Raw genomic sequence first — 16,470 nt, forward strand, 5'->3', positions numbered from 1 at the left:
TGCAAGGCCTTTAGTGATTAGATAGTGAGAATAATTACTGCACTTAGTTTGAAATGCTTAAGGAATACTAACGCCATACTAATGTGGGATTTAGTGGTGCCATAGGCAATCACATTCTTCAGCTTGAAATCTTGCCATTCCTGGACTGTTAGGCCTTCATCCTCCTCTGGTTCTTCTTTTACCTTCTAGTAATCATTTCATGTCATCTCCTGCCTTTTAAGTCTCTTTTGGAGGACCTAGTAGCATCTCCGCTTGGCCTTATTCCACCTGCTTCTTGACCCTGTTTCTGGGAGACCTCCTCTCAAAACAGGGCTACCCTCCAAGTGCAGAGGACTTACCTTTCTCTTCTCTGAACACCTTTCCCTCACAGCTTCAACAATTCCAACTGGAGACAGCTAGTCTGCTGTCAAACTGTGACAAATCTTCTTGGGAGGGTAGGTATTTTGCACATCATGTTATTTTTGCCTCCCTGTTTCTGGTACGATTTGCCTAAGTTCATCTGTATCTCTTTTCTGGTAACATTTAAATTTTACAGAGACAAATTTTTCAAATGCAACTATGGGTACCTAGGATATCCTCTACTTACTGTGAGGCCTGATACCACTGGCCATTCTTTGCTGCTTCAAAGTAAGTGTTAAAAAAAGCATAATAATTAAGCCAATGATTCCTACCAGACTCACTGGGAAGCTAAGGTTTCCACCTTCTGGAACTCATGCATGTTTTATTTACTTACCAAAATATGTATTACAAAATTAATGTTTGTCAAACACATTTGGAAATCCTTGCCTTTAGAATGGAATCCCGTACTAAACTTGCTTCTTAGAAAATTGCGTGCATAACAACATCACGGCACAAAGAGCGAATAAAAGTAAAATTGTACCGTAACAAGAAAAGCACTACTAGTTGGAATCATTTGTTAATTTCAGATAACACTTATTTCTGTATAGTCATACGTTTTTACAAAATCTCCAATCAGAAGTGTTTCATAGTACTTCATACTACAATTAATAAAACATTATGGTATTATATCATATGTATTCTAAGTAAAGGATGGAGAAACAGAGATTATAAAGCATTTATTTTGTCCTTACTTCTCTGACAAGTGGTGCCTCTGTATCCTGGTGCACACTCACAGATTCCATCATCTGGAGAGCAGGATGCTCCATTTTTGCAGTAACAAGACAACGAACAATTTGGACCCCACTGTCCCTCAGCACACACACTGTCACAGTGAATGCCTGCAACCATAAATGCATGAAACTGTCAGCCTTTGTAAAGAGCTCTTATGCATAGTTAGTTTAAACCTTTGGTCCTCAGAGAACTCATTTTTAAAACACAGATCACAAAACCTGTTTATGAAAATATCACTAACATCAGGAAAATAGAACGAGGTAAACTTGCATCCCTGCTCCTGACTTCCCCTAGAACAGTGAATTTCTTTCGTATTCCAGTTTTGATGAGATGTACATAAGGCCTGATCCCGAGTTCTGTAACAGGAAAGCACTTCTGCAGATTTACATGGAACATAAGAGCTCCATGGCATGCTACCTCCAGGCTTCCTGCCCGCCAATACTTTGAGATCTATAAAGATGAATGCAAACCTCTCGCTAGCATAAAGACTTACATAATTTTCCAAGACCTTTATGCATATAAAAATGTAAAAAGGTCCTTTATTCCTCTCACTTTCACCACTTGTATCAATAAAGAGAATCAAAAGTAGAAAGTAATTTAAATGCAGTGAAAGAATGGCTTTTGCTTCCTCCATAATGGCTGTTTCAAAACAGCAAAAGCTTATTTTCAAGTTTTATGTTAGGGAAATGCATGACAAAAGGTACTGCAGAAACTTTTCCTTCTGGATGTAAAAATTCTTAAGGTCTGACACAACTTTGTGTAATAATGGGGTGCAGGACACAGAATGATTTCTAATTAGTGGTGAGCTGATTGCTACTAAGCCTCATACCAAATGGAAAAATGTAGCGCACACAAAGGGTTTCCAAACACACCATGTGAGCATTCCAAAATGCTTAGCTGCAACAGTGTTAAGGATGCTGGTCAGTCAATGCTTTGTCTCAGCATTTCTGGCATAAAGTTGATTATAAAATGGCCACAACCTGAATCCCTATACATAAATCACAATACAAACCACTAATTATAATCATCCAGTCATAGCATGTTTTTTTTCCTTTGCAATGCAGCAACATTAAATATAACTTTCCTGTTTGTTTTTTCCACTATCTGCTTTTAAAAAGCACGCTGCCTATTAAATGCCAGCAGGCACCACTGTGGAACTCAGACCGTATTGTGTCTACAGTACTCTGCATTAACAATTAAGTATTATTGTAGCGCCTCTACTGAATGAAGCCCTTCGTAAGGGAAAAGTGGACGGAATCCAACCACAAGCACGTCTTGCTTTGTAAGTATTTCCAGCAAAATATGCCACAGGTTTACTGGTTGCCAGAGTCCTAAAAAAGCAAAACAGTTGCACATGTGGCAAGAAAAAATCTTTTAACTCTGAAGAGCAAAACCTACTGTTCGTAACAATACTGAAAAATAATTACACTGCTTACTGACAGACCAGACTCAGAGGTGATTCCTCAACCCCCACAATATGTGCTTTGTAAAGCTGCCTATATCCAAAGACTAACTCTAACTAGAGGAAAGGTGAAACTCCAGACACTCATATTGTTTGTTTCTCTGCAAGGCAATCGACAAATCGAATAACCAAATATGTGGTTCAACAGGTTGCACCAACTAACGCCAGCAAGGGAGAACACACTTACCTTTTAGAATCCAGATGCTAACGAGCAGCAGGCAGCACGTGGGCCACCTAAAAGCCCTAATTGTACAATGATTGATCATTGATGTATAGTGACCTAAAAGAAACTTATTGTCAAAAAATGGACGGCTTCTTAGGTCATTACTTTTGCATTTTTGCCTGCATAGGCAATGTCATTCTCCTATCTTCATCTACATTTGAGAGGCATTGTATACTTGCTTCTCCATAGCCTGGGTCAGCTTTGTCATCAACTCCCTATTTGTGGATAAATAGATAAAAGAGTGTGGTTTGATTTTGAGAGATGCTGGTGTATGTGAGCAGGATGAGATCACAGCTTTTTTTTTTTTTTTTTTTTTTTTTTTGGTAACAAGAACAAGACCACTTTTTTCAGATGTGTAAGATTGCTCTGCTTGAGGTTCCCAAATCTGAGAACTCAAGTTTGTAAGTCTGTGAAAGCACAAGCAGACACATGCTGAGGATTTCAGAACTGAGCCTGGCATTCTGTTCATACGAGTGTTATGTGTCATATCATACATCGCTTCACTCAGTGAACCCTGCTAGAGAAAAGACATTTTTCACAGGGTCTTACTGGGTTTCAGTGGTGTTCAGTACACAATGGTCACTATTAACAAGTCAGCGGTTGCCAGGAGTTACCATAGTGCATTATCTGAGATTATGTAGACCAGTGACATACAATAACACCAGGCTCAATTATATCGTCTTGATCTGTGCACAGACGATGCTTTATGACAGCATAGTGTCAAAGGGTGATACTGGGCACACTGGCATAGAAAAGACAATGGGACCCATGATGCATAGAGCCACGATACTTAAAAGAGCCAACAACTACCACTAAAAATGACAAAGGAAAAGATTCCTCCAGTGTACATCAGGGAAAATTATCCATTAGGGAAACCGAATTTATCTTATTTATCTTTTCTTTCCCACTTTCACGTCTTGTGAGGAGGTAGTCAGGTGAAGAACAATATCCCTCTACTGAGCAAAGAAACAGTGTATCCTAAATATCACTGAATAATAATTATGACAATATAACATACTGAAAGTGCTGCATATTACTTCTGTTTCACTATAAAAGGCATTTTATTACATTCACTCTTGATCATAAGCAAAATCAATTTCACTTGTGTGTGTGTCAAGAATGAATGTAGCAAAGCAGAAATCCTAATTCATTTCATGATTTATTGCATCTCTACTTATAAAAATAGTTTTAAATCTTACTCACGTAGATACATTCACAAGGCACTTGAAAATGAGAAACAGTTTCACATCTTACTGGTGTAAAAATCAAATATGTGTATTTTTTAAAATGAATAGGTAAGAAATATCAAAAGGATTAAAAAATAAAAAAAGAATGTTTCACACTCTGATACTTTATACAAAATTTCAGCAAAGCAAGCTATGCTTTTATAGAAAAGCTAGAATTAGTGAGGAGAAAGAAACATTTTTACTAGAAGTTGGAAAGCAAGATTAGACCCAGCTTTTACAACAATGGTACTGGCTTATGATTGCCACAATTTCAAGCGAGTATTAATCTCTTACAAGATAAAATTGTTTCTGATAAATCTTCATGTTAATTTTGATACCGATAAGGATATCTGCAAGGAAATGTTTTTGCCAGAGCTATGGACAAAGAGCTCTTTGATGGCCTTCACAAGTTGCTAGGCAATAGCTGAATGGTCCTGATAAACTTCAGCTAAGCTGCTCTGAAGAAATGCTCATGCATTTAATGCCCAGTGCTTTATGCTGGGGGCCTCACATCTAAATCAGCATTCCCCCAGCATTCATAATTGCATGAATGAAGTAAATAATTCTTTAGGGGTAACAGTGTTTCTGCCCATGCTGGTGAAGTGTTTACGTACTCCCGATGATATATTTTTAAGTTGAGACTCAATGATTCATCCAAGTCAGATAAACGGAGACCTAATTTGTTTTACCACTTGAAGGGGAAAAAAATCTACCAATTATTTCTTACAATCTTCCCAGGTAAATTTATTACTGGACTAAGTGTTATTTTCCAGCTTTTAATGTTTTCAGTTAGTTTGATAAAAAGTTATCCAAACTTCAAAAAGAATTAATTTTTTCATCAAGAACATGGATTTGCTGTACAATTTACCTTCACAACACATGGAACTTTCCAGTATAGTTGCTCAGAATTAAAACCTATGCTAGAATTTTTGTACTTCCCATATGTCAGAGCTAAAGTGGATATACACAGCCTGAACAAGAGAAAGATCAAACCTTCAAAACTTGGGGAAATCTTAGTGTCATTAAAGCTGATGATACATTTCCATTATGGTCCAAGATCTCACCCTTGGTATGTGAGAGAAACAAACACTAGATCACCTCTGTGCAAGGAAGCTGAGACTTCGGATGGTGAGAATTGCTTCCCTACTTCTCTGTCAACTGATGAATGAGCAGCCCAAAGAAAGGGGAAAAACAGCACAGGGATGTGGTCAAAAACTTCATAGGCTCTATTTAGAAGTACCCTCATTGTCTTTAAGGGAAAGAAGTACCTTGCTCCCTAGCTGAAGATAGCCAGAAGACTAAATAAAACTGTCTCAAATTACGGAGCTAACGGAAGGATCAAAGATTTTTTTCTAGCAGTTTAGACTGCTGCTTCTTCACTGTGGCAGCAGAAGAGTTTGTGACCACGAGTTTTGGTAGGAAGCCAGCTACAAAAGCTTGTCAACAAAACCAATGCTGCATCAGAGTTTGAAGGCAAACATCAGTATCTGCAAATTTTAGTGGAAGAATCACTTTTGAGATATCCCTAGAATCTTCCTGAAGGCCACACTGTTGCTACATACTGTCATCCACTCCAGTGATGCTCTTCTTTTCATCTACCACATTTTAGGTAGCCACAAGAAAATAATACTTCTCCTTTCCTTATCTTCTTAATAGGTAGAAAATAAATGTACTTCATCTATTGATTTAAAGGTCTTGTTCTAAAAGGGTGATATTTCTTCCACATAAAGACCCACTAAAACTCATAGGCAAGAGAGATGCAGACACAGTGAAGTCCAGATGTAGGGTAGGCCAAACCTCTTATTGAAGATTTCATCTCCCTAAGTTTGGAAAGTAAATAAGACATTTACCATGACACAGTGCCCACACATGATTTCATTTTGCGGCACACTGAATATTCATCAAAGTAGGACCTCGTGCTTCAGGCGCCCAGGGGAAATCATCCAAGGTCAGGGGGAACCCATGTACATGCAACAGATCCTTGGCTTGGGTGCACCAGGGCACCAGCACCACGTTATGCTGTTCCAGCAGCAGCTCGTTTCTCAGTCTTAAGGTGAGGGAGACTCATGACGGTACTCTTACATCTTTTTTCTTCCATGCAGGAGCGAAAAAGACTACATACACATTAAAAGCTAAGGAGCAAGGCAGAGTTCTGGTTCATGCTTCCCAGGGGACCTGGTTATTTGCCTCAGTGGGGCGGGTGTCAGATGGCAGTCCTCCCTGTTATAATCCAGCAACAAATGTGCCTCTTAGAAATAATGTCAGGAGCACATGGAAAGACACAGCACTTCCTCACAGAAACAACACATCTGGTGATGGGCAATCTGACTAGCGTCAGCAGGTGTCCAGCACAGCAAAAAGTCACCAACACCCTATCTGCTGTAGCATATGGATGAATATTATGCACTCTGGTAAAACGTAGGCTGATATTACTGCATCTGTCTTTTCCATAAACCAATGCTATTGTTTTTGTACAGATAGCAGACTGGCGGTATTTCATAATCCCTGGCACTGCACAACCTTTAAATTGATTTTACAAATAACAAATGTCGTATCAGCATGACATGGCATTTCTTCACCAACAGAACTGCACCCAAGAAAGCATGACAGTACGGTGTTATCAGTAACACCCACATTACTGCAATGAAGTAATAAACAAACTGTCTGGAGAAAAACTTTTGCCCTTTTTACAGTGCTTTAATGTGAAATCTCAGTTTGGAAGAATATGAATTCTCTACTCTTCTAGGCAATTTGGAAAAATTGTGTTTTGACAGCTGCTTGCAGAACAGATAAGATTAAAGGATGAAATTAACAGTTACTGTGGTGCTTGCTGGACTGTGGTCATCGAGCGAAGCGGTAGAGGTGGCTCTTTAATGGAAGTTAACTTGAAATTTTGAAGGGGAGAGTACATTTTCTGCGTTTTTCTTCTGCTTTCTACTTTAATCGTTTTTACTCTTTTCCACTGTCTAGCTATTGTGTTCCCTCCAAATCAAGAAAAGTTATTTATAAGATAGAGTGAAAATGTCAAGGGATGAGAGTGTTTGGGACAGACATCATCCTCTGCGTGGGCGGATGTTTCCCGTTTGTGCCATCCTGTCATGTGGCTCCTGGAACGTGATGGAATGGTCAGATTGCCAGGAAAAAAACATCACCCTTAACTCTTGCTTTTCTAAGCAGAATTAAGCTGCCGTATAGGGAGCACTTGATGTAAACTACAGAGAGGGTAGTATTTCTAACAGGAGTCCTATAAACGAAGTCACTTTTGCTCAGGATGAAAAATCTAAATATCCTCCTAGGCAACAGAACCTAAATTAAAACCAGAAACCCTAAACCAAAGCAGAACCTAATTAAAACCAATTTTAATTATTTCTTGACTTTTATAACAGCACATGACAAAGCAATAGTCAAGAACTGAACCTAGACTTTTGTTCATATCTAGGACCTGAGAAGCAAAAGATAACACCCTGGGCACGTTAAAAAATAAAGAAAATACTACTTAAAAAAAAATAAACCATTTAGTATCTTATTGTTGACCCAATGCTCTGCTGCAGCAATATCTGGAGACTGAAGTGAAGAGTAGGCTGTGAGCTAGGCTGCCCTTTGGTACAGGACAATAGCATTCGTGCCCACTTCAGCAGCTCGGAGCTCCCTCACTACCCGAGGGAGCATGCACCGCACTGGGCCAGTGACCCCCCTCCCCATGCAGTATGTTTCCCGTTCCCCAGCATTATGGTACAATTGTGTCATCCAGCAATGGAAAAAATCTTCCACCCTTCATTTATTTCTGCAGAGTTAAATAAACTATTCCCTCTGATGAAACTCCCTGGGGAAAGTGTAGACAACTGCTCTGTTCACAGGGCTGAGAAAAATACTACATTTAAAGTATCTTTTTGGAAACTTCATATAATTTTGGTGGCATCAAAACATTTGGAGAAGTTCACCTTGGATTCATCAATTTATTCCTGTTGAAAAAGAAAAAAGACTCACAAGTTTGCATTTTGAATCTTCTTCAAATGTATTTATTTTTTAACACTACGCTCCCAATGTTTTTTAAAAAAAACTAAATCCTTCATTTGTGTTGGATAAGCATCAGACTGATCCAAAAATCAGTTTCTCCTTCTCTTTGTTACTTTTGGCAGGCAATACTAACCACCAAAACTAGTAAGTCTGCTGGTTACTTTAACAATCTAACAGAAGAAATCTAAGCTATTCTAACATAATTTGTTGCACTTTAGTACCCTCCTGTATTTTCACAAATCCTCCATCTGCTTCTCCACCTATTATGCATACAAATATGTATACAACCTCCTTTCTTAATCCTACAGCCTAATGCTATCTCCGCAATGTAACATTACAGTACAGCTTTTTGAGAACCTGTTTCTAAAGTATTCTCTCCTTTTTTTAATCATTCTAAATATAAGTAACTAAACAAAGACCAGATTCCTCAGGGGTATTGGTCTGACATGTGAAGTGTGGGAGGAGGACTTTTCCAGACACTGAGTATAAAGCAAACTATGTCGTTTATGTCATATTGTGTGTCTAGACATCACCAACATGTTGCAACTAGTCTGTTACACATGCTGTTGTGATGACATCATTCAGGGATGGACACTCAATTTTATCTATAATCATGCATGAAGTCCCTTTCTCATGAAATCTTTTTACTTTCTAAATATGAAGATGAAGTAAGATTTCACTAAAGGCAAAAATACTCTCTCCTTTTCAATACCTTAGTTCAAGCACAGTCAAGGTTTGTGCTATGCTCGAAGCCTTTGTCATGTCCCAGGTTAGCTGCATCACACTGGCCAGGTAATTTTTATTACCCGTTATAAAAAGTTGCTTGATTTTTAGTATGGCCTTTCAAAACTACCTATTTTAATCTGGCTTCACTCATTAACATAATTTTGGTCTCTGATGATTTGCCTCCATTTTAGAAAACTCAAAAGATGTATTTTGAGCAATACATCTGGAACGTATGAACAGCACTAACTGCCTACACCATGGTTGCTCAAGATCAGCAACTGTTCACATGTTTTTAATGTGGGTATTCTTTGCTTAATACATTTATTAATTTAAGAAGTAAAATTTTGAGCAGATCCAAATAAAAGTTTGAGAAAGTGTGTTCAAACACACACACAGTGTTAGCTGAAACTACCTGAAAGTAAGAATAGTCATCAAAGGCCATCACAACATCACAACAAAATAAACACAAACCCAAAGCAGTGTCTCCCAAAATAGTAATAGATGGCATAATGCTAATAGTATTTTTTTATACAATTCACTCAAACCCCCCGTCTTGTTTTTGTACTCTCGTGGTAGTCATTTCCCAGAGGTATCTGAGTGGCTGATGCTAAGTCACACTGCACCTTGTGGGAAGAGAATAAAACCAACAGACTGCTGGCTCAGTTAGGTGAGTGCTGGCTCTGGAAGCCCCTCTCTTTCACACTGAAAAGGGTGACAACAGGGAAACTCAACAGTGAGACCGGCCTTCTCAAAGAACTTGTCAGTAGCTTAATACACAGACAAATTGCACAAGTAAGAAAGGGGTTTGGTCTTCCAAAGCAAAGCAGGAGCCCGTCCTGCCCACATCTGTATCCTGTACAGACTTCCACTTCCTACCTCCCAATAATCATAAAAGTCATGTTCATCTGAACAGAAAGTAGAAAGAACACCAGGTAAGATGTGACCAACTACAGCAAAACGACTAATGATTTACTAAACTTGTCAAATAAATGACTTTGCTGCAGATTGTCTGCTTATCTCCATCTACTATGTCTGGAAGCATCAGGGGAAAAAGAAAACAATTATGTCATGAACCTGCAAGTCAGTTAGGAGAAGTATTACCTTACAAATGAATGAGTAGATAACCAATAATACTAGGTTATATCTGAAATCACAAAAAACTCCTTTCTTTTCACAGTAGAAACATGCTTTTTTCATTTAAGGTGTGTTTTTCATGCTGACTTCTCATATTAAATGGAAGGAATCCATACAGACAGTGACATGAAATCTGACCCTTGCAACATGACAGTATCACGGTGAGACACAAAGTCCAGAACACTCTGAGAGGGCCAAACTTACAGTGTCAATTAATCCTTATTGGACAGAAGAGTTTTCCCAACACTTAGAGCTTAGAAATCTATGTGAGAACTAAAACTGCCTCCTAGGGATAAAGGGAACATTTCATGATAGCTTGCCCTTCTGCATAGCTGATCGTGTTTTCAAAAAATCTTGCTTTCCACAAACAAGAAAGTGCAGCAACAGTGTCAAACATTAATTCTGATGAATAATTAAATATATATAGTTCTTAAAACCACAATGAGAATGCTGGAGAAACTGTGAAAAATGTGCAACAATTTTCATAAAGAACAAAATATGTGCGGAGAAACTTAATTTTCTCAAAAGTTTGAGGAACTCAAATGGCAGCATAGCTTCTGCACTATTTATGCTCTTTTTGCCTCCCTGAGCAAAGCTTTCTGAGTTCCTGGATGTGATGGTTTACCTACCAAAGCTGCCAGAACAACCTTGAATATTTACAGTTATTCACCACTTTCATAAGGACTCTTACTGTGGAGGCACCCAAGTTTTAAGATTTCCCCTTCTATGCCCAGTTTTCTGTGGATTCCACACTCAACAAAGTTTCTACACCTGTGAATCACAGAAGGGACACAAGCCACAGAACTGGCCCTTTTCTCCTTCCGACACCACAGACTCCTCCTCTACCCACAAAACCAAAAGGCAAGACCAAGTCCCACCATAGTGGAAACTCTCATTGTACTTCATGCAGTCTCTTTTGTACCTGACCATCCTGGTAGACAGCGACAGTAACCCGTGGTAGGATGACAACCGTCCGCATGGCTGCAGTCACAGCGTTCAGCACAATCCATACCATATGTGCCGTCCTGTGGCAACAAAAAAAACCCACAACCCAGAGATGATGACAACTGGGAGTTAGAGGAGAACAAGTTCTGGTCAGTCCTGCCTCAAAAAGCAACCACAGATCTCTCATGAATCCGTAATCCACTTTCTTAATATAAAACGCATCTGGCTTTTGGAACATTTTAGCGTCCTACATTTTCATTCTTTGATTTGAGAGGGGAAGATAAAGAATTAATTACAATCTCTTGAAAAATCCCAGACTAATGCACCTGGAGATGGTGATTCAGAATATCCTGTGAGAGACTGCAATTAAAGCTTTCTTGTACTGTCCTTGTAATTTCCCTTACAGCAGTGTTCCTACTCCACGACCTGGGGGTTCCTCGATGGGAAAGCAATTCAGCCTCCTTTCTGCCTCAGACCCTGAGCTCTCTACATATTGGTCCAAAAGGACATCACATAAAGCCACAACTTCTAAAAAAGAGTAGTAAAACATTAGATGAAAGTATATCTTCAGTTTGGGTATTGCATAAACAAGGCAAACTGTATCATTTTCTTCTGATTAAAAAACCTTCCCTCTGCACTACTGCATGTACTATGTCAAAAAGGAAGCTCTTTTGCTCTGAGAGAGTACACAAAACAGATTTTTTTTTTTTTTTTTTTTGGCTATGCAACATGTTTTGAACCAACAAGAAAGATTGAAGTTACAAGTTGAACATCCCTCTTGGTGTATTCAGCTGTGCCAAAAAAGCACAGCTGATTTTCATGAAACTACATCTAAACACTTGAATTTGCCTTTTCCCCTTCTTCCATAGAAGATGGCACATACATTTGGGGGTGAATCCACACAAAATCAATCTGAGAAACTGAAAAAAGCAAAATCTTTACAATTGCATTCTCAAAACAAGGCAAAATACAACAGTAAATTGATCTTACAGAAAAAGTGTCAAAACCAAATTTAAAAATGTGGAAAAAAGCCAGTAAAGTTTAAGGTAATACTTTTGGGGTTACCCACAGCAAAGACAAAAAAGGAAAAAAAACATGGTAGGTTTAAAACCCAATTATTTAAATTCCAGGCTAAAAATTGGTCTCAGTCACATTAAAAATCAGAATAAAACCTATAAGAAAATCCATCTGCTGTTCTTTGATGTTCATGCCTACATTTCTACCAAGTTCCACATGATTTAGCTATTCAATTCCCAGTTTTTCAAATCTAAAGTAGAACAAAATCTTGTATTACTTAAGTATAAGGAGGCCTTTGCTCATCTCAACAATACAATTTTATGTAGAGAAAGAGAAAAGATTAAGAATTTCCTTTGCATATAATCAGATTTGGAAAGAAAGGAAATCCTCAAATATGTTGTTGAAAAGCAATATTATTAGTCTGCGATGTATTTGGACTGAAGTTCAAACTTCAGGCAAATCTTGAGTAATAATCTGGGTGGTGATATTATTTTTCTGAAGTTATTGAAACAAATTGAAATACATTGAATAAAATAAACTCTCTGCTCAAACAAGAAAAATGTTCAGACAACACTGGACACATTTTAATTAGTTTTCTGCTTTTTTTAATTCTCCTACTCTGGAATTTTGAGGCAGAATATGCATTTGAGATATATAAATGCTTATGGACATCATTTGACAGAGAGAGAGCGTGCAAGACAGGGAGCATGGGCATGCTAAACTATCTGATATAGAAATGCTTTAGGCATTATTTTGCTAAATTTGGAACAGTGAAGCAAATGCCATGAAACAATACCTATCTTTTTTAATAAGCCAGTTTTGGAAGAGCTAATGAAGCTTGGGAGATCTCATAGTCCTTCAGAATCGGACACTAAGTGATGAATAAATTTGCTTTAGAAAAAAGAAAAATTAGTCTTCTGATGGAGATATGCTGTTGGAAATACTGCATAAACATGCACAGATGGTACTCTAATCAGTTTCCAGACTATTTTAGAATTTGTTTGCCACTTTACTCACTGTACCAGTGTATGCTATACCTCATCTTAAAAACAAAAACAGCACTCCAAAAAAGACTTCTGAGTATTCTGAGAGAAGTTCAACACAACAAATTTTCATTCAAAACAAAGGTGTGGTTTCCAGTCTTATGTTGTAGTTCAGCTACTCCTATCATGTTATTGCACAGCAGAGCTAGTCCAAACTGACAGAAGCTTGAATGTGGCATGGGAGGGGAATTTACACAGGGTTTATGTTCAGTTCAGGTGATTCTTTTACCATTATATTAAACCAAGAACCTGCCATGCAGATAGTATTGCAAATGTGAAGAAAAGACAGTGGAGAGGAAAAGGAGAGCAGAGAGAAGTTTATTTAAAAAAATGAAGTTTGCTAAAAATTTTCTGGAAAATTGAAGTCCATCTTTGGAAAAAGACTTTTCTTTGGAAAAGATGGACTCTGGAAAACACCATTTTTCATAAAATATTTCATTTTTTGTGTAATGAAATGTAATTGAAACCAAATAGTTACATAATAAAACAAGTAATTTTGAATGTTACCATTTATAGAATTTTGAAACTACATATTTTTATGGCTTCCCCAAACTACAGATTACAAGGTGGAGAAGAACTGCTGAGGAGTGTGCCTTTGTTAACACAGTGATTTCTAATTTTCAATTTCTCAAAGTCTGGGAGATAGTGGAAGCCAGAGCCTAAGTAGAAAGGCAAAGGACTCTCATGGGACTGGGTAGTAAGAGTGCCTTCTCATGACTGACTGGGAAGGAATGAAAGCTCTTCATTCATACTGCACCATAGATACAAGGTAATTTAATTAAAATTACATTGTTTGATATGGAATATATTTTTGATGCATTTTTTCTGTCATAATTTTTACTTACAGTAGTTTAACAGAAGCAATTTAGGTATCATTTGATGCTGATACAGGGGGAAAAATTTAGTTCTGTGTTTTTCAAAAAATTCTAAAGGAGCTGGTGAAAAGTTTGGGGTCCAACTTTAAAGTGTGAAAGCAGAAAAAGTGTTCATCTGTGCATCTTCATTTTTGTGTAGTCATTATTTGTGTGCTTTGGTGTGCTGCACAGCAGAGTTCTTCCAGAAGGATCGTTGTGGTATGCACCTGATCTTGAACCCAGTCGTACATGGGCTACCAGGTGCAGTGCTCCTTAGGGACTTATCCCAATGAAGTCAAAAGAATGACAGCAGTGTCCCCCTGCCCTGTATTATCCTACAGTGCAAAATTCAGTGCAATTAAAGTACCTGGCAAGGGAGTTCACATTTTTCTCCTCTCCAGCCCGGGGCACAGGTACAGGTTCCATCCAGAGCATTGCAAGCCCCTCCATTAAGACACTGGCAAGTTAAGTTACAGCCAAGCCCCCAGGTACCACTGGGACAATTTATTGAGCAATCTACACCATGCCAACCTGCAAAAATAAGAATTAAAGTGATAAATTAATCAGGTTTTCCCCCATTCATCTCTGATGACATGCTTCCCTCTGCCTACCAATGTGGCATCTCTTGGAGATGTCCACTACCAGGGTAACATTAACTACAGGCTAATATCAGCAGTTTCAGCTGAGGACTTGTCCAGGTTGGAACAAAGGTGCTCAAGGGCACCTTGTAACATCTGTGCACAGCACACATTTGCAGATGGGTGCCAACATACAAAAGCAGTTGATGGGAGTTCTGAAATGAAAACAGAGACACCTTGAAATTTCACTGAGAAGCACTGAACTATACTGAGAGTTTTAAGGCATATCCTGAAAAATATTAGGAATGTTTTCCCTAGATTTAAGCTGCTGCTTTCATAATTCTTCCACCAATGCTCAATACAGACAGTTCTGCAATATAGTTTTAAGAGAAATCTTAGACACACAAAAAAAGAGAAAACATAAAAGTAGTGCATAGCTGGATTTCTCCAAGGATACATAGAAGACCTTTTAGATGATTTCTGTACTTCTCTCCCAACGCAAAAAAAGAATGTAGTGGAAAATGGTTCTAAAATGCAGCATTCACCACTGATTATGCCTGACAGCAATGATTCGCAGACTGCGCACTGGGTAGACAGAAATGTAAATAGATTTTTAAAAATGTGATCATCTATTGGATACAAGAGAAACAGCATGAGCCAGTCATATGTTATCATCAGCAATGACACAAGCCAAGTTTCTAATTTTGTACCTTGTTTACAGTAAGCGAAAGGAAAAATAATTCTGCACTGAGTCTGATCAATAGACTATGCAAAACACATGTATTGAAATGAAGCTGCCTCGTGCCCTGGATTGATAACTTTGAATTCAGGGGTTATTTCAGGAAAAAATATTATACTATACTAGCTAGAAAATGGAGACACTTTCCCTCAAGTGCCTTTCTAGGATTTACAAATTTCCTTCATTTACATGACAAGTATGTGTGTAGTTGATTTTCACCATTTGCTGTCTTTTTTCGTTGTAGTATGACTAAAACTGCACAATGCACAAGAAGACAGGATTATGCATGGCTCAAGGAATAGCTTTTCTCCTCACAACCTAGCTCCTTATCTGCTTTAACAGAGTTAAATCAGCTCCACTGTCTCTGGCTAGAGCAGAAGCTGGAAACACCACATTTGCTACATAATGCATTTAATTCTATCAGTCCCTGACAAATTTAGTGGCTATTTGTCTGGGTAACTCTGACATTTCTCCCCCACTCTCAACCTTCGTGTATTTTTAGAAAAACATTTTTAGACAGGGGGGTCTACAACATAGGCTCAGCATGGGATTTGCTTGGGAGCATTCAACAGCCTGCCCCTCTCTTCTCAGCAATCCAGCAACACAGCTGATGGATGTGGACTTTAAAACCTTCCTCACAGCAGGAGTGAAAAAGAGAACAGGCGTATTGCAAAAGCGAATCTTTAAGTGGAGTTTAGTAGCATATTTTGGGTTGCACAGGAACACCATGTGGACCTGTAGACCTTCATAAGGGAAAAGACCTTTGCAGAACTAGTGCTCGAAGATGTCTAAGGTATCTTTGTTCCAGCCAAAGGCATGTGTTATTGGGAGGTGGAGAGGTGAGCAGGCACATACAGTTTCTGGTGGAGGTACAGTGGCCATCACAAATTACCGTTGGGAGGAGATAGACAGGCAGAGGGGTCGAGGAGTGTGAGTCCACCTGCACAAATACTGAGAGGTTCAGAAGGTTGCTCACAGAAGCAGGGAACAGTAGAGGGCACAGGCTGGGAAGGGGGTTAAGCAAGGTTTGGTCAGAGCACTGCTGAGGAAACAAGTATTCTGACAGAAAAAACTTCCAGTAGATGTCAACGTCAGTGGTAAACCGGCAGGCAGAAGTCTGTGCCTCTGTGATGCTGAGAGGGGCAAGGGTGGCAGCCAGAGGTGGAGCTCACCCAGGCTGAGGGGAAACAGGGCTATGTATTTTGACTAGGAAGGCTGACTTCAGATCAATGGCACACCAGTAGTCCTTCTAGCAGACCGTGGCACTGCCACAAGAGACAAGTGGTCCATCTCAGGGTAAACATTAGTAATTCACCCAGCCACAGTATCCATCCCCCTGCAAACTGCGTCAAGGAAACATGAATACGAGGTACAT

At 38.8% G+C, this 16,470-nt stretch overlaps 1 protein-coding gene across 1 annotated transcript in view; it reads right to left on the minus strand.

Moving 5' to 3' along the window:
- MEGF10 (multiple EGF-like-domains 10) overlaps window positions 1-16,470 on the minus strand; it is a gene marked incomplete at its 5' end in the record, with an annotated part of 47,581 nt that overhangs the window by 18,323 nt on the left and 12,788 nt on the right. Inside the window, 3 exons of the mRNA XM_010287751.1 lie at window positions 1,092-1,238; window positions 10,842-10,944; window positions 14,146-14,309. Of these exons, the coding sequence (XP_010286053.1) occupies window positions 1,092-1,238; window positions 10,842-10,944; window positions 14,146-14,309 (414 nt within the window). The remainder of the gene's footprint in view (window positions 1-1,091; window positions 1,239-10,841; window positions 10,945-14,145; window positions 14,310-16,470) is intronic.

This window comes from Phaethon lepturus, unplaced genomic scaffold, assembly GCF_000687285.1.
Source record: "Phaethon lepturus isolate BGI_N335 unplaced genomic scaffold, ASM68728v1 scaffold16475, whole genome shotgun sequence".
NCBI lineage: Eukaryota > Metazoa > Chordata > Aves > Phaethontiformes > Phaethontidae > Phaethon > Phaethon lepturus.